A 16,778-nucleotide genomic window follows, 5' to 3' on the forward strand; every position below is an offset into this window, starting at 1 on the left:
GCTGCGTATCCCTCATAGCCTCATATCAAGGGAAAAGACATCCCACAACCAGGTTTAGATGCTCAGGCCCATAGCCTCCTTCATCAGCTCCTCCTTCGCTTTGAGCACCACCTCATCCTGTTCGCCCTCACCCTCTCCCTCGTGCACGCAATCACACTTATACTTCTTCCTGAACTCATAAGGCGGAAGCCCATCTAGTTTCTCCAACGCTCCATGACTGGCCCTCACACGCGCATACCTGCCGCTCTGGCCCAGGGAATGGAACCACACCTTTCCATGAATCATGACCATAGCCACGACAGCCTTGCCTTTGCCGGGGATGAGCGTCTCTGTCTCCATGGCACCCATCCGCCACTCGCTGCAGCCGAAGGTGATACCGAGGAGGCGACTGAGACGTGTGGTAGGGTGATTGGAGGCAAAGTTCTCGTACGAATCGAGAGTCATGTTCTCAAAGAAGGGCTTGAGATGCCGGTCGAAGAAGTCCTGTACGACGCTGAAGTCAAACTCTGCATCAACGAAGATAGCGGCTGTGTATGCTTCGATCACGTCGGCCAAGCACTTTGGTGGTTCACTGATGGTGACCCAATAGTCAACGGCGCCATCCGCTTCTCTCTCTGCTTCTTCGGCTTCCAGGACGTAGTCGCGGATTTGGGAGCTCAGAATAGCAGTGTTCTGCTTGATGTGGACATGCCAGCCGAGCTTTACGCACACGGCGCCTAGAAATTTGTTGGACACCATGGGTGTTTTGTGTTCCGTGAGCCACTGAGGGTCCTTGTCTGGGTACTTGTAGTAGAGGTGCATGATGAACGCCATATCGAGAAGAGAGTCACCTGTGCATTAGGTCAGCGTAATTGCATGCACAAGATCTGCATGAGGACTTACCCAAGAACTCGAGTCGCTGGTAGTTGGGTATATTCTCATACATGTACGGGTATGAGGGATGGGCGAAGGCTGATCGAAGGAGACGTGGGTACTTGAAGTGATATGGGTGTACCAGCTCAATCTTGCAAGCGGTATTGACCATTGCTGCGGTGGCGTCGGCAACTTGGTACTTGGGCTTTTGATAAGCGTCGTAGTAGTCTGACCACCTCGACATCATATGGTCTTGACTGTTGGCGAAAAGCTTGACAGCTTTGACAGTTTCGTTCCAGTCTTCGGGGTTCCATCGCCCGCCTTGGTAGTGTTGCTGGAAAGCAGCACCAATGAAGGCTTCACAGACGTCTGCGATGCTCTTGTCGCCAAGATTATGCGTGAGCTTCAGCCAGTCGTCTTCAGTCTTCTTCAAACCCTTACCCCTCATGAGCTTCACTCCTTCGGGGTACCATGTGCGCCTACGCAGATTAGATTGTGTATACCAACAAGCAAATATACTGTACATACCTTGAAAAGGCTTCTGTGCGGATGAAGCGGTACAGCTGAATATCGCGTTCATTTCCATCTGCGGAGACCACCAGCTTCTTTCCCACTGCAGTCTCCATCAGGTTCTTGTTGCAGAGCATTTCCATGCGGCGGACGTGGAACTCGAACTCGCTTTCATCGGGCTGCTGGACAAAGACAGAAAGTGAGGTAGCCATCTTCAGGAAGCAATCCCCTAGGAACTCAAGACTGTACCATGTTAGCAGGTGAGATCATGAACGATATCAGTACCTACCGTTCATAGTTCGGACCCATTCCGCTCTTGAAGTTGATCTTTTCTTCGCCGTGCTCCTCGGAGTTATCGGAGTCTTTGGTAAGAGCTTCCAAAGCAAGCGCAGGGCTGACGTTGAGACCGAGAACTTTGCAGGCGTCCAGAGCAATGAGATAACTCTCAAAGCGATGGATGAGAGCCGGTAATACGTAGCACATGACTACAAACCGTATCGCAAGCTGTGCTGTTAGCAATGTTTTCATACGCCCAGGCCGACGGGATTCTTACATTGGAGACGTGAAGAGGCTCTGGACAGATGTAAGTCTTCAAGTCATCGAACTCACCCTTCTCTTTATCCTCGACGCACGCAAGGTGGTTCCGGCGGAAAGGAATCTTTTCCACCTCAAGAACGGGCTGCGAGGCGTGCCACTTTGATATGTCTCTACTCTTTGCCCACCGGCTGTCGCTGTAGTCCAGAATAGTGGCCATGAACTTTTGTCCACTGCGAGGTAGACCTTTAGGAGGCGGATCTTGTGGCTTGAGATGAGTTGCGAGGCAGTTGGAGTAGTAGCGTCGACCTCCATTCATTGGATCTACGAAGTAACGATCTAGCAAATCCTCAGACTTGGTCTCAGGTGTCCACTTCCAAGTGGGCTCTTTGCAGACTTTGCGAATTTGCTCCAGGTCTAGGATTTGATCGAGAGAGGTAACAGATGAAACAGAAGACACCTGGCTCGGAGTTACTGGAACGACCCAATAAGATATCTTCTGGACATCTTCCTCATACACCTTGTTGTAAATGTCCTCGTATATGCGTAGAGTAAAGATCGTGAGGGCTTCTATCATCTCGGGCGATACAGGTAGCGGATTCGAGACGGATTTGGATACGACATTGGAGGGCCTTCCATCCGTGAGGTATATGGGGAAATGCGGCATCTGCGGGAATGGAATGCGAGTGAGGAGACCCATAGGCTGATGAGGTCGGTCTAAGCCAGCGTCGAGGTCGATGACGGTCAGATATAGACGCGTAGGAATGACTCCGCGGTCCACCTTCCAGAAATCTGGCTTGATCAACATAGAGTACATACCCTTCTTCTTTTCGCTAAGAGCTAGCAGTGCATTTCTCCCGGCTGGCAAGCTTTTGCATGTTGTTGGGAGGAGGTTGTCATCCATATAGCCTTTATTGTGAAGCATGAGGCATGCCTTGTAAGCGGCAGAGCATTTTGCGATAGTTTTCTTGCTTTGAACGTCGCCAGTGACCGAGACCACCGGTGCGTGTTCCGGTAACATTACCTCGCAAACGAACCCTCGCCGCTGAGAATCCTGAGCATCATAGTTGACCTCGGGATTGATAACATAGGTTGGCTGGAGCATGGTCTGTCTGTCGGGGCCGGGTAGCGTCGCTACGAAGTGATTGAGGATTGATAAGCTCGAGCGATATGTGAGCTTTGCCCCCGACTTTGTAACGAAGCTTGGATACATCTTGTCTTCAAACGACAACATGTCAACCTCGCCTCCGCCGATCTGACGGTCCTGGGGAAGAGCTTTGCAGAACTTCCTCATGATGCCTTCTTCGAATTTGACGTCAAAAACCCGGCTGCGATGGTCATCGTTGCCCTGCTCAATCATATGGAGATACTTCGAGTTCCTATGCCGTGCTCGGCCCCGAGACTGTACGTACGCTATCATGGTGCGATAGAGGTCGAACCGTACAACAAGGTTGCATTGAGGGATATCAAGGCCTTCTTCCGCCACGGATGTAGCAAATAGACAATTGAGTTCGCCGCGACGAAACTTGGCGACCGTAAGGATCTGGTTTCTTAAAGAGATGTTATGCTCTCCGGCACGATTGTTGACACCGACGAGCACGTTGCATCGGAGGTTCGGTCCACCGATCTGGGAAAAGATGAGTTGAAGCAGCCGAGCTGTTTGCCGCTGCTCAACGAAGACGATGCAACGTGCTTCATCGCCGCGTTCGTAGTATAGCTGGAGCCAGTGGTGAAGTTTCAGAACTTTGGAACTCAAATCTTTGTCGCTCAAGGTACACAAACCGAAATCGAACTGTTGTACGAATGTGGCCGCTTCCTTTAAGCGCTTGGCCTGGGCGTCCCACTCCTGCGTGGCGTCATCTTGCTTAGCCTTGTTATGCTTCATTTGCTCTCGATCTTCGAGCTTGCGGCTCTGCTCGTCAGCGAAAGCAAAAGACCAATACATGTCAGACGCCCAACGTCCGAGCTCGGAACCGTAGCGCTTGGAGGCCAAGAACAGTTTCTTGAACGCCGGTATATCCCCATACTTTGCCTTTATCTCTTGGTGCAGAGGCGTCTCAAATTGGTCTTGTAGCCGTGCATACACTGCTATCTCCTCGGTAGGCCTGCTGATACTGTTCGAAGCGAGAGCACCCTCCGAAGTAGTGACGATCTTGGCATGAAGTAGCTTCTCGAGACCATTGGCGACTTCTTTAATATGATCGACCGACAGTCCCTTTGTGTCAATCGGAGAAGCTGTCATGCCAAAGATCCGAGGTCGATGGGAGGGGTCCAGTCCGTGTACGTAGTAGTCCTTCATCAAGCGAGCGTAAGGATGGTTGTTCTTGGCATGATGAGCCTCGTCGAAGATGAGGAGATTGATCTGAGCCATGGTAATGAAGGAGTGCATCATGCACTGGACAAGAACCTCAGCTGTACATACAATTACCATGTTCTTCTCGTAATGGCTCTGCCAAGTCGCTTTAGACCAAAGCGATGCGCCCATGGCGCCGCATATACCCTCCACTGTCTGATCGAGGCCGCAACGCAAAACATTTGCTTGTTGGAAGACCAGGTTGACCGAGTCGACTAGAAAGAAGGCGATCTTGTGGATGCCGCCTGCGGCCCGGTGTTCGAGCTCGTCATTGAGAACATGCTGTAGAAGTAGAGTTGCGATGTGAGTCTTGCCGGAGCCAGTGTCCAAGACCGCTATTACGTTCTCACTCTTGGCCCTCTGAAACAATTCAGTCTGATAGTCGCGAGGGTTCGTGATGCGGACTGTGCCCTCTTGTTTGGCGAGTATGTCGCGGATCGAAAGCTGCTCTTCGTTGGCGGTCTTTGCAGCAGCATCATCAACTTCCTTTTGTGTCAAGTGAGAGCTGATGTTAGCAGCAAAGGCCTTCAGGACGTCGTTCTGCGCTCTGCGCCTCTCCGATGTGGTCTTCGGCCCATGCGTACGTGCGGTGTCAGCATCGCCATCTGGATCTTCATCTGAGCCCCGCTGGCTCTCATCTTTGGTAGCGGTCTCTGCAATGTCAAAATCGGAAGATGAGGATGACTCGTCGTAGGAGTGGTAGTGTTCGTCCTTCTCGTATATTATCCAACTCATGTTTGTCGTGGCGCAATGCTGTGGGTGCAGTCGAAGCTTATCACAGGTCTGGAGAGGTAAAGCCTATGGTGAGTGTGATTGAAAATCGAGGGCAAGAGCGCGTTGCTGGTATTTGCGCAACTGTCGCGCGTCTTGCTTCGGGCAAGAGAGCAAACAAACAGTGTAGGTACCCGACACCGCATGCTCAGCCGAAGCCGCTCGTGCTGACCCAATCAAACAGCCGCAGCCGTTTGAATATGCCGGAGATATTTCGCAGCATACCAGGCGTTTGTCACTGTGGTGTTACCGCTTTCACAGACGCGGTGTGTTGGCGGCGATAGCGGGGTACGCGAACTGGGAAGGGGCAATGCTGACTCATCAGCATCTGCTCACGCTCTCACGTGTATCCCCATTGCCATTTCCTCAACATCACGACAATTTTCCGCTCAAACGCCACTACCATGACAAACGAGCCGCAGAGTCTACGAGGTCTATTCTCAAAGGCGGAGAGGGCGCGCGAAGAGCTCTCTTCGTCGTACGAAGCAAACAGTCCGACCTACCAGGAAAACCTTAGCGCGACAATCGCCACGTACGAAGAGTGCCTGAAAATATCCGAGCAGGTGTCGCTTTTCAGTCCGAATGAGACACTGGAAGACATATCGTCGTCTGATCTACAGTACGTGTTATGATACAACCGCAAGATACCGTGCACATGGGTCCTCGCTTACCCTTCTAGATACATGGCGATAAACTACCACTTGGCAGAACTCGTACAGAAGATCTTCAACACCGACGTAGCCTTACGGAAGCAGAACCTACTGCGGGCACGGGGACACTATGAGCGATTTCTCAAGCTCTTAGATTCCTATGATGTGCTTGGCAAGGCAGATGCGAAACTCTTCGAAGTCTACGCGGAAGATAAGAACAACTTCTCTACCGCCAACACGCGGGATGCCGCGGCGAGACGGGACGCAAAGATTTCGCGATTCAGGGAGGAGAAGGAATTGAAGCGGAAACTAGAGGTACGTGTCCACACTAACTTTGCTTTTGAGGGTCGAACCTAGAGCTAAGGCCTGCAACAACAGTATCTGCGACAGAATCCCAAACTTGCCGAGCAGGATGAGCAAGTGGTACGAGAGTTGCATTTGACCAACTTGGCGTTCATGGTGCATCAAACTTTCGCTTCGTTGGAGTCAATGGCTCAAGAACTGCACATCATCTCGCTAGCCCCACCCGCGCCCCCACAAGGACAGGAACAGCAAGCGCCAGACGGCCGACAGGACGGCAGAGATAAAGACGGATACTCCGAACGCCTCGATGGTCAGTATGGCGGCTTGAGATATTCCGGCCCCATCTTGAGCGGCGACGGCAAACCCATGCGGCCTTTTACGCTATTGGATAGCCGTCAGACCCTAAAGAAGAACGTTTTCCGTCCGGATCACAGCCTGCCAACTATGACGATTGACGAATATCTAGAGGAAGAGAAGCGCCGGGGTGGCATGATTGAGGGTGGAGGCCCGCAGTCTGAGATCCAGGCTGAACCGAACGAGGACGATCTTGTCGCCGCGGACGAAGAGACGATGAAGCAGCGAGCGTGGGATGAGTATGTAGAAGCGAACCCCAAAGGCTCGGGTAACACTTTGAACAGAGGTTGAGCGTGGTTTGAGCGGCAGATCAGATACCCAGCAAAACAAATGCACAACCAAGGGAAGACTTTACAACTTCTCGGCTGCTAACTCCGGCCACTTTGCCGTCACCAGTTCGTACAGTTCCTTGTTCAGCACTCCGTATCCCTTGACATTGAGATGCAGCCCGTCCGTAAACCAGCCCGCTGGGAACGTCTTTGCGCCCAATAGGCCGCATCCCGGTGGCACATCCTGATCGTACTCCCATCCTTCTTCTGCAATGACTGCGTCCACCATGTGCTGCCAGTAGTTGAGACCAACGACTCTGCCCGTCTCTTCGTACTCTTTCGCGATCTGCATAAGCCCATCTGCATACCTCTTCTTACTCATGTAAGTCTTGTACCTTGGTCCTTCCTTTCGTGACTCATTGATCTCCTGTATTTCTCTTGCAGACCTGCTTTCTCCAGTATCTACCACAGACCCATTGATGGGTGGGGGCGTGATCAGAACTATCTTTGTGTTCTCCATAGCCTGCTCCGTGAGGATGGTGTCGAGGAACTCCCGCATGTTCGCTGAAAAGGTGGGCCAGGGAACATACTCCTTCTCGCCGATGAAGCAGGCGTCGTTTGCACCGAGGAAGATGGTGAAGAGGAGGGTCGGTGCTGCCTCTGGGGCTGTTGCGCTGCTTATTATATGGGCAAAGTCTGCTTTCAGACGGGTTGACGTGTAGCTGCGTAGTTGGTGAGTGCGCCGACCGTCAAGATTAATTGGGATTTGTACCCTGCTTTGCCTATCGTGCCCGTCAGCATCGGATCTGCGGTTTCGATGTTGTTGTCCCACTACACGCGTTGGCACATCATGCTGTAATACCTTCATTCACGACCCTTGCCTTCCCTAGGTACTTATTCTCAAGAAACCATCCAATCCCTTGCGTCTTCTCTTTGAAACTCCACTCGGTCATGGATGCGCCAAACAAGACAATCTTAGCCATGTTTGCAGCTCGCCTGATCACTCAGTTTGAAAAGGATAAACGAGAAAGCGTCTACGCGAAATGCGGGGTGAAAGATGGTGGGAGAAACTCATTCGCATTACCTTCGTTGACGATCCGTACCTTGTGCTGATACTGTTGCCTAAGAAACAACCCGAAGCCTTGCGTTTCCTCGCTAAAGCTCCATTGGGTGAGCGAGTCTCCGAAAAGCACAAAGTCTGGCATTTTGTTTGCGACAGATGAAAGCGATGCAGTGGTTGGTCGTTCTTTTCGTTTCCAAAACGCTTTCTTGAACATTTCGTTGAATGTTGGGAGGCTCTGCTCCATCCCAAGTGCTGAGAGTGTTGGCGCGCGCAACCCGATGCGGCACAGTCAGGCGGCGCTAATGCACGTAGCACGTGTAGCTAGCACACCTTGAGGGCTGGCTGGCGTTGGGACGCGTCTTGTTCGCGTCAGTTCATCAATCACGGTCCTGCATATGTTTGATGCACAGAGCTATATCACAGAACTCAAAATCATAAAACTACGACTTCTTACGGGAATTATGGATCTTCGCCACTGCCGAAGCGGTCACGATGACATCACATCTTCGTGCAACGATTGAATCCACAACACTCGTCATGCTTTACGGCATTTCCAACACGACTTTCTGGAGACCACTCAGCTTTACAAATCCATCTAATACACAATTGAACGCGCTGAACCAGTATATCACGCAGCATACGACCATCTACCAAACATGTCGTCTATCAGCCTCCGCCTCCGCGCGCTCCAGCGCCCTGTCGTATCTCAACTCCGCGCCTTCACCACTACACCCAGCTATGCAAAGCTGATGGACACGCCCAATCCTGCCTCCAACCTCCCAGACCCTTCTGAAAACTCCTCGGCCGCACCAAATGCCAAGATGCGTTCGGACACGCAAAACACCGACCAGCAATCGAGTGCGTCGCCTGACGAGCACAAGACCGGCGACGACCATCCGGCGAAGCAGCCAGACCACCAGGCGCAGCCGACTCGAACGACGGGAATCGGGGGCGAGACAAAGGTGCAAGGAGGGAAAGAGGGACTAGGTGAGAGGGGCGATAAGCAGTAGACTGGGAAGAGGAGACAGGATAGGACTTATGGGAAGGACGGAACGGAAAGGTTGATGTTGGACGAAGGGCACGAGGTGAAAGAACGCGATATATGTCTATTCCCGGTTTAGCCAAGCGATATCTGACTTCTCCAATTTGACGTCTCCTCATGTTATAGTTCCAGTACCCGTCGTTCTGGAGTTGTGCGTCACAACACAAGCGAGATGCACCGTCAACAGAAGAACTTGCGTCACGACAGCTCACTCTTTCCACTTCTCAGTGACCGAGGCTCATACTCGCCGACCTGTCCGGCCCTAAGACGTAGTTTGTAGTAATACAGCGGCTAGGTCGCGACTACCGCAGCAGCTCAATAGGTGGATAAAAACATCCAAAAGAGGTACCTGATAACCGATAGTGCCTACAGTAGGTACTGGTGCTCGCCGAGGTGAAGTCGCATCATACACCCGTACTCGGACAATCGCTTAAGTGATGCCCACATTCCATGCATCACTTCAACCCACCAGCGTGCAAAATCACGGCAATATGATCTGATTCCTGATCAACCTACCGGCCTCCATCGTGAAAGCGGACCGTAGTGCAGCAAAAATCGGGATTCCGAGGAGCAATAATGCCCAGCACTAGCAGCCGATTGGTTTGAAAAGCCCTCTCCATCCACACTTCATCCACAATCACGGCCCGTCGCGCAAAACACCGAGTAGAGGTGCAGTGGACGCGTTATTCTAGAACAGAGGCTAACAGTCTCGATCATCTAAACACGGCAACTCCTAAAAACCGATACTGCCTTGCAGGTCCACAGCTGGTGGCCTTAATCGTCCTGTGGCGTTGCGGACATGCGCGGGACGGTCCTTGTCATTGTTTCGCATTCGCGTTATAATTACCACGGGAATATCGGCGTACTTGCGCCCATTGCCATCTGAACTTCGAGACGGAAGGGAATTTTCTGCTCAACCATGGAGCCGCGATAGATAGCTTCAAGAGTAGAAAAGACATCTTGCGCGAAAAGTACGTGTGTGTGGATACGGGTAAAGTGGAAAAGACGGCGGGGCTAAAACTACTACCATCAGTGTAACCATCCCTGCCAGGAGGCCTAGTTTTCATCTCGTGCCGTTTGCAAGTCTGAACGGCGAGGCTGCCAGCAGCCACGGGCTGTGTAGTCGGTCGCCTTACGCAGGTCGCCGGTCGAAAGGCCTAACATCATTTGGCACTCGAGAATTATAAAGACGACGGGAGCGGCTGCATTGTTGGCCATCAACCACATCGCTGGCTTAACATTCGTGAACGACTCGGGTGTTTCTTCAGTATGCGCTTTGTTCCTACTTTCGCTGTTGGCCTTTTGGCCAGCGCCGTCGCTGGACGCGTCGCACCGCGTGCCATGCTTATTGATAGACCAATGTAAGTTGTTCCGCCTGTAAGTTGTCAATGCATACTGACAGTTCCGTAAAGCGTGGCTCATTACATGGTCGGTCAACTCAATCTCGATGAGGTTGTCCAGGACATTGAGGAAGCGAGGGAACTTGGCCTGCACGGCTTCGCGCTCAACTTTGGTGAGTGGCCTTCGTCTATGAAATTCCAGTCCAAGACCGTGCTAACGATGAACAGATCGGTTCGCAGGTTATTCCGAACAGACCGTGAAATACATGTTCGACCACACGGATTACATCGGCAATTTCAGCCTCTTCTTCTCCATGGATCACCATCCTAAATTCTTGAAGAAACCTACGGATTACGCTCAGTACTTCAACGATCACAAGAACCGTCCTTCCTACCTGACAATGAAGGACCCTTCCGATGGCAAGAACAAGCCTGTCCTATCGACGTTTGGTGGCGAGACCATTTCCAACGACGATTGGAAGGAGTTCAAACGACAGGTGGGCAACGTCCTCATCGTCCCTGGCTTCTCTGAGATCTACAACCCTACCACGAACTTCTTCTCTGATCGTAGCGAACTCGGCGGCGTGTTCAACTGGAACTCGTGGCCTTCAACAAATGAAGGCAGAGTCGCTGTATCTGACGCGACAGATCGTATATTCAATACCGCCGCCAACAATGCCAAGAAGCTGTTCATGATGGGTATCTCACCCGTACAGTTCAAGCACCTCGATGGGGATAACAACTGGTACCGTCGCGGCGAGGACAACCTCGAGAACAGGTTCGGTCAGATCCTCAGTGTCCAGCCCGACATGGTGCAGCTCCAGAGCTGGAACGACGCAGGCGAGGGCCATTACATGGGACACCTTCACCCGACTCCGCTACAAGGCCCTACACCAGCCATTGTAGAAGGGTACGACCATACCGGTTACTGGCAGATTTTGAAACCGTTCATCGCTGCGTGGAAGAACGGCGATCGCACAACAGCTAACATGTACCCCACAAATGGCAAACCTGTCCAAGGCACTTTCTGGCATCATACTCTCACCGTCGCGGGCAAATGCGATGCCGACGGCCTAAAGAAGTCTGGAGATATCACAAAGGCAGCTGAAGACGCCGTGTCTGGCGTCTTACTCGTCGCCAGAGGCAAGACCAATCTCATCGCTGTTGTCAACGTTGGCGGAAAGAAGCTGGACCAAACGCAGCCACTCAAGCCAGGGTTCAACAAGTTCAAGTTCACAGGCCTGGAGAAGTTGGTCCCGGGTAAGGTGCAGTTGGAGGTTTGGGATGGAAGCACCATGGTGGGAGGCGGATATGGAAGTATTGAGGTGACGAGCTCGAAGCCGACTTGCAACTACCAGTTCCAGGTCGTTGCGGTGCCTTCATAGGTATTTCTTAAGTAGAAGGGTAGGCTCTATGCCGGCGTAGCAGGCAAGTAGATGGTAGGGAACACTTTCAGATAGTCAATGCATAAGTGTTCGATGGAAAGTTTCCGAATCGTACCTGCAGCGTGCTTACTGTGCCTCACATTGAAACAAATGAGCTCATCTAGCGTTTCTCCATGCTGCATGTGCCTGCGTTCACTCTTAGCCGGTTAAGCGACGCCGTACAAAACGGTGTTGCAGATGTGTGATTGATGCATGTCTGAATACATGGTGCTATATTGAAGCACTATGAATGAGACTATGTGAGGCGCAGTACTGTAGTCTTGAGTCGAGATCCCATGTCGTCTAGGTCAACAGTTCGGAAGAATTAGAGTGATCAATGTGCATAATGCGATTTTCGACTAGGTTTGCAGGTATGTCGTCTCGGTGCACAAGCTCATGTTATGATCGACCAGCGCAAGGGTTTGGCCAAGCTGTTGGGTCTGCGTAGCCCCTCTGGCGGCCTGCGGCCACGGGGGCGATCACGTTTGCGAACCCTGATTGCGCGGTATTACTATGAAGCCGATCGGAAGCAGAGCCGAGGGCGCTGGATTCGCTGATCTTGATAGAGAAGGTGCAATGGAAAATGTAATGAGACGGCGGGATGGGGCGGATGAGCTACCATGAGTCCATTGGCAGAAGCACGGCGGGATCCTTGCGATAAGAGGGAGTTACGGGGCAAGGCTGCACATCGTGGTATGGGTACGAGGCTACCGTGTTGTCGGTATCGGTAATTGGCGATAGCCTGGATAGAGGTCAGAAGCTTCGGCGCATCCCGCGTAGCTCCACGGCACGACTCGTCCAAAGTCTATTCTGTTGTGCTTCCAGTGGAGAGCGATCGACCTCAACTACTCCCAAACAGCGAAGAAACTAATCGGTTAGCGATTGGGTTGGAATGAGTGAAGTATGCTGCAGTTGGACATGTGAAAGACGGAGGTAGAGTGCATGCAGGGCTGCCACATGTGGCATAGCTCTTGATCCGAGCCCTGATGCGCCGTGCCGGAATATTTCTGATATAGAGGTATGACCGGAGCGGACGATAAGCTATGACTGACACATGTAATCATTGGGTGATTTTATGTGATGAGTACAGACTCGAGTTGGAAGGGTTTCTCTCTGACACGCCTGATTGGAGGTGCGGCGAGCGGCTGCCGTGATGGAAAGGCTGCTCGAGTCCACTTGGGCTGCGCAGAACTGGGTAGAGTCATCCGCGAGAAAACAGGGCCGCCCAGGGTGTTCCGAAGTGACGGATATGGGCAGGAGGCCGTGATAGGATGGCAGAAATACGTTGGCGATGTTTGATCGTGTTTGAGTATACATCACGCGATGCCTCCCAAGAGCGACTAGGATAGTAATCGTGTCTGGTAATTGTGTGACTGGGCGTTGATTGACGATTGATAGTTACACACGGAAATGGTGAGAGTGGGCCGAAGGCAAATGGGATGGCTTCAGGGGTGGTGGGCACAAGCAAGCATGGTGGCTTCGAGGGCCGTTTGTGGTGGCTTGCAGGGTCGCGACGCACGGGCACCTCTCGCATGCCTCCAGGGCTCTAGCCGCGACTGGGCGCTGCACCTCGGGTTAGCATCATCAACCCCAACAGGCCCTGCGCGCTCTTGGGACGCCGGCAGTGAGACGTGAGATTTGTTTTGGCGCATCTCTGGGGTTGGTCGATAGCGCCGCGCATCACTGAGGCATGCTCCCGCAAAAGCACCTCCGAGCAATTGCGAGCAGGCGGAGCCATTGAACCCTCTGCTGCGGCTCGCTGGTCCCTCATCCTCACCCCACGCACTCGCGCTGTCAAAAAGCTTTGGCTCCCCAGACCGGACCTGCATGCCCAGTGACATGCCTACTGCTTGCTGGACCCTCGTGCATCTATCCGAGACGTTGCCTCCGTACCCGTAAACACTCATATACGTGCACTTCGCCTGCCGTAGCGCATCTGTACCACGGCAAGTGGAGATACAAGACACCATGTCTGGGTAAGCTGCGATACCTGCTGTCTTAGTAGCCTTAGTAATACTTCAGACGAAATCGCTGACATGTCCAGTTCCATGCGCGAATCGCTGAAGGCTCTGAACACAACCTTCTCGGCCACTACCGTCCCCTACCCTCTCCCCGACGAGCTCTATGCGACCATAGAAGCCTTCCTCGAGCGCTATGACGACATTGACGACCACGACTCCCAGCGCTTTCACGATGATCTCCACGCGCTATACCTCCGCCACGTCGCCAGTAGTCCCGAAAAGCGCGGCGCCTTCTTATCAGCTCTGCGACTGCTTCGGCCCGCGATAACGGGCGAGGCGCGCTTGACCGCCTGGTGGAACTCAGCCCTGAGGCCTGTCATCGACGGCATAGGCTACAAGAAGAGCGAGATTGAAGATGCGAGGGCCTTTATCCAGAGCATACTGGTGTACGACAATGAGGTCGACAAAGATGGCGAGCATGCGCGCTTGTCCGCCCTCTTCACCAAGAAGATTCTCGACGCATACTTGGCGCGGACCAACGTGCCTGCTTCGCCTGAAGATGCCGTGAGGCCAGAAAACGAGTTTGTGGCCCATGAGCTCGAGGCCGTCCTGGTCGATTTTGGGCGCAAGATGCCCAAGGTGAGTACCTTCCCTCAGTATCATGGCCTTCACTAATACATCCAGGTCCTCCTCCTTACACTCGACAACCTCCTCCTACAGAAGCAGCATCGCATACAGGCCCTGAACCTGCTCAGTGCCTTTGTCCGCCTCCAGCCGCCGCACCTCCACCTCGTCCTCGAGACCCCGCTCATCCAGAACCTTGAGAAATGCCTGCTCATAGACAACTCGTCCACTGTCATCGAGCTCGCCCTCGTCGTCCTAATCATGTTCCTGCCTCACATTTGCGGAGCGCTGACCTCTGATCACCACCTCGAGAAAATGTTCCTGGTCTACTGTCGGATACTGTGTTGGGACAAGTTGGGCAACAACGACGAGAAAGGCGGTGATATGGACATGCAAGACGACGATAGTGAAGAGGGGGATGACGAAACCGATGCCGACTCCGAACAGGCCTGGGAGCAGGTGCAGCCATCCATGGACTACCCTGATTGCCCGCAGCCAACTCTTATGCACTATTTCACCTTCCTATACGGTCTCTTTCCCCTCAACTTCATGAGCTTTGTGCGCAAGCCAAGGAAGTACCTCAAGTCGCTTAACTTTCCAGGCGCGCGCGACTTCGACCTGGACCAAGATCTCATCCACAGCCGGACGGAACCCTACCGTCGCGTTCATCTACTACACCCGAACATGTTCACGACCACAGTCGAAGACGAGCTGAGCGAAAACAGGTGGGTGAAAAGCGACCCCGCAGACGTCGTCATTGAATGCATGGACCTTTGCGTTGCCGTGTCGTCGACTTTGGAGGACCCCGGCCCACCACCCAACGCAGCCTTACCCCCTGTCCCAGAGATACCCTCGCAATTCACTCTGGACGATCAGGACGGCACAACAGTACACGAATCAGATGCAAGCTGGAGGAATACCCAGTCGACTATGAACGTTTCGTCAAGCGATGCTCCAGATGTTCCCGATCTGGAACTCCCACCAAAGAGCAAGTCTATCAAGTCTGCGGTATCTATCAAGTCCATGGCCTCACCGTTGCTGAAAGGTCGCGACATGATGGATTCTCCAACACTGCCGCCCACTAAAGATACAAAGAAGCCGGATATGTCTGGTCATTCCGCACAGCGGTTCGTGGCACATCAACCCAGCCTGGACAGTTTTGCCCAATCAATATCCGGCAATCAATCTACCCACCATGACTTTCAAAACCACACCATGGCGTCTTTGCAAAGAGAGATCATGCTACTTCGGAATGACCTCAACTTTGAGCGGTATCTCAAATTGCAGCATCTTGCTCACATCGGACAGCTACAGCGGAAGCACATCAAAGAAGCGACTGTAGAGGCGGAGACTCAAAATCTGATCAACACCAACAAGACACTAAAGGCCAAACTCGCCAAGGCAAACGAGCTGTACGCCCAACTCAAGAAGGAAACGCTCACGAGCCGAAGCCAGTCCAAGAAATGGGAAAGCGAGTTGAACAACAAGGTGCGGTCGTACAAAGAGAGTGAAAAGACCTGGCACAGTGACGAGGGCGGTCTGCGATATGAGCTCCAGAGGACACAATCAGACTATGAGCAGCTCAAGAAGATTGTGGAGAGAGCTGAGGCAGAGCGACTAAAAGCCCAACAACGGACCAAAGCGTTGGAATACGAGCTTGAAGACTACGCGGACATCAAGCGGGAGCTTGAGGGTGCGCAAGATAAGATCATAGCATTCGAAGACCAGAGGAAGGAGCTACACACCCTCATCCAGGAGCGGAACGACTTGCGCAACGATCTCGAAATCGCAAACATGCGGTTGAACAGCCGTGAGCAAGAACGCGAGCGGTCGATCAAGGCTTACGAGCGCCGGCTTATGGAGCTTGAGTCCCGACTACAATCTTCCGACAGAAGCACTGGCAAGCCAGGGCAACTGCCGTCTTCTGTGCAGCAGATGCTCGACTCTGCGCTTGCAGCGAGCAATGCCAAAATGCAGCAACTCAAGAAGACTCATTACCGCCTCCTTGAGCAATATACCGAGCTGCAGATGAAGTACCATGAGCTCGAAGGGGAGCGAGAGGCTGAGATGGGACAGCTCTACCCCCGGGACAAGTCTGGTCATATCGATTTCGGCACTTCACGGGTCAGTCGCAACTCCAGCATCCGACAGGCGACCAACTACAGCTCGAGATATTTGACACCTCTATCTACTACAGAGGCCACCTCAAGCGAGGAGCAAGAGTATTACGAATACCGATCGCCGGACTCCGTCCACAGCCCAGGATCAGCCGCGTCACCACCTCGTCCTGCTCGGCTTGAATCACTACAGCAGGGGAAGCCGCAACGATCTCAAACAGCGCCATCGCCGTACCCTGGGTTTGGTGGCGGATACGGACCAAACTTTTCCGCAGCATATGATGCGTCTCTCCACAATCAGTTTCAGGCTCCAAAGCCTCAATCTAGCGGGCAGAGTAGCTTCTCCGCCGACACCGATGGAAGCTCAAGTAAGGAGAGAAAAGACAAAGTAGACCCGAAATCGGAGGTCCGGATATACGGTCGGGGTAAGTTATCGGTATTACGTCCTGCAACATCAGAGGCTGACTATGAAACAGGCGGCGCTCAGAATATCGGAAAGAAGGTCAAAGAGAAGGAACAGAAGAAACCTTCGTCTTCCAAAACTGGTGGCTTCCGCGGCCTCAAGGGCATAATGTGATCGGATTGGGTCACTTACTTGTTTTGCATGTGGT

At 52.8% G+C, this 16,778-nt stretch overlaps 6 protein-coding genes across 6 annotated transcripts; 4 read left to right on the forward strand and 2 right to left on the reverse strand.

The window, feature by feature from the left end:
* Nucleotides 1-54: 54 nt before the first annotated feature.
* Nucleotides 55-4,984, reverse strand: DCL1 (Dicer-like protein 1; the record flags this gene model as incomplete). Its single annotated transcript, XM_051441517.1, has 5 exons — nucleotides 55-830; nucleotides 883-1,331; nucleotides 1,381-1,605; nucleotides 1,652-1,866; nucleotides 1,916-4,984. 5 exons carry the CDS (start codon nucleotides 4,982-4,984, stop codon nucleotides 55-57), a joined length of 4,734 nt encoding a protein of 1,577 aa, XP_051307688.1.
* Nucleotides 4,985-5,424: 440 nt separating this feature from the next.
* J4E86_000945 (uncharacterized protein) lies at nucleotides 5,425-6,618 on the forward strand (the record flags this gene model as incomplete). The annotated part of the gene is made up of 3 exons (XM_051441518.1): nucleotides 5,425-5,639; nucleotides 5,700-5,985; nucleotides 6,049-6,618. 3 exons carry the CDS (start codon nucleotides 5,425-5,427, stop codon nucleotides 6,616-6,618), a joined length of 1,071 nt encoding a protein of 356 aa, XP_051307689.1.
* A 60-nt stretch (nucleotides 6,619-6,678) lies between these two features.
* Nucleotides 6,679-7,579, reverse strand: J4E86_000946 (uncharacterized protein; the record flags this gene model as incomplete). Its single annotated transcript, XM_051441519.1, has 2 exons — nucleotides 6,679-7,318; nucleotides 7,491-7,579. 2 exons carry the CDS (start codon nucleotides 7,577-7,579, stop codon nucleotides 6,679-6,681), a joined length of 729 nt encoding a protein of 242 aa, XP_051307690.1.
* Nucleotides 7,580-8,315: 736 nt separating this feature from the next.
* Nucleotides 8,316-8,669, forward strand: J4E86_000947 (uncharacterized protein; the record flags this gene model as incomplete). The annotated part of the gene is made up of 1 exon (XM_051441520.1): nucleotides 8,316-8,669. One exon carries the CDS (start codon nucleotides 8,316-8,318, stop codon nucleotides 8,667-8,669), a length of 354 nt encoding a protein of 117 aa, XP_051307691.1.
* Nucleotides 8,670-10,042: 1,373 nt separating this feature from the next.
* Nucleotides 10,043-11,426, forward strand: J4E86_000948 (uncharacterized protein; the record flags this gene model as incomplete). Its single annotated transcript, XM_051441521.1, has 3 exons — nucleotides 10,043-10,062; nucleotides 10,114-10,214; nucleotides 10,270-11,426. The coding sequence occupies 3 exons, from the start codon at nucleotides 10,043-10,045 to the stop codon at nucleotides 11,424-11,426; spliced, it is 1,278 nt and encodes a 425-aa protein (XP_051307692.1).
* Nucleotides 11,427-13,433: 2,007 nt separating this feature from the next.
* Nucleotides 13,434-16,744, forward strand: J4E86_000949 (uncharacterized protein; the record flags this gene model as incomplete). Its single annotated transcript, XM_051441522.1, has 4 exons — nucleotides 13,434-13,441; nucleotides 13,510-14,065; nucleotides 14,111-16,592; nucleotides 16,644-16,744. 4 exons carry the CDS (start codon nucleotides 13,434-13,436, stop codon nucleotides 16,742-16,744), a joined length of 3,147 nt encoding a protein of 1,048 aa, XP_051307693.1.
* Nucleotides 16,745-16,778: the final 34 nt, after the last annotated feature.

Source organism: Alternaria arbusti, assembly GCF_024043155.1.
Source record: "Alternaria arbusti strain BMP 1465 chromosome Unknown scaffold_1, whole genome shotgun sequence".
In the NCBI taxonomy this organism is placed as follows: Eukaryota; Fungi; Ascomycota; class Dothideomycetes; order Pleosporales; family Pleosporaceae; genus Alternaria; species Alternaria arbusti.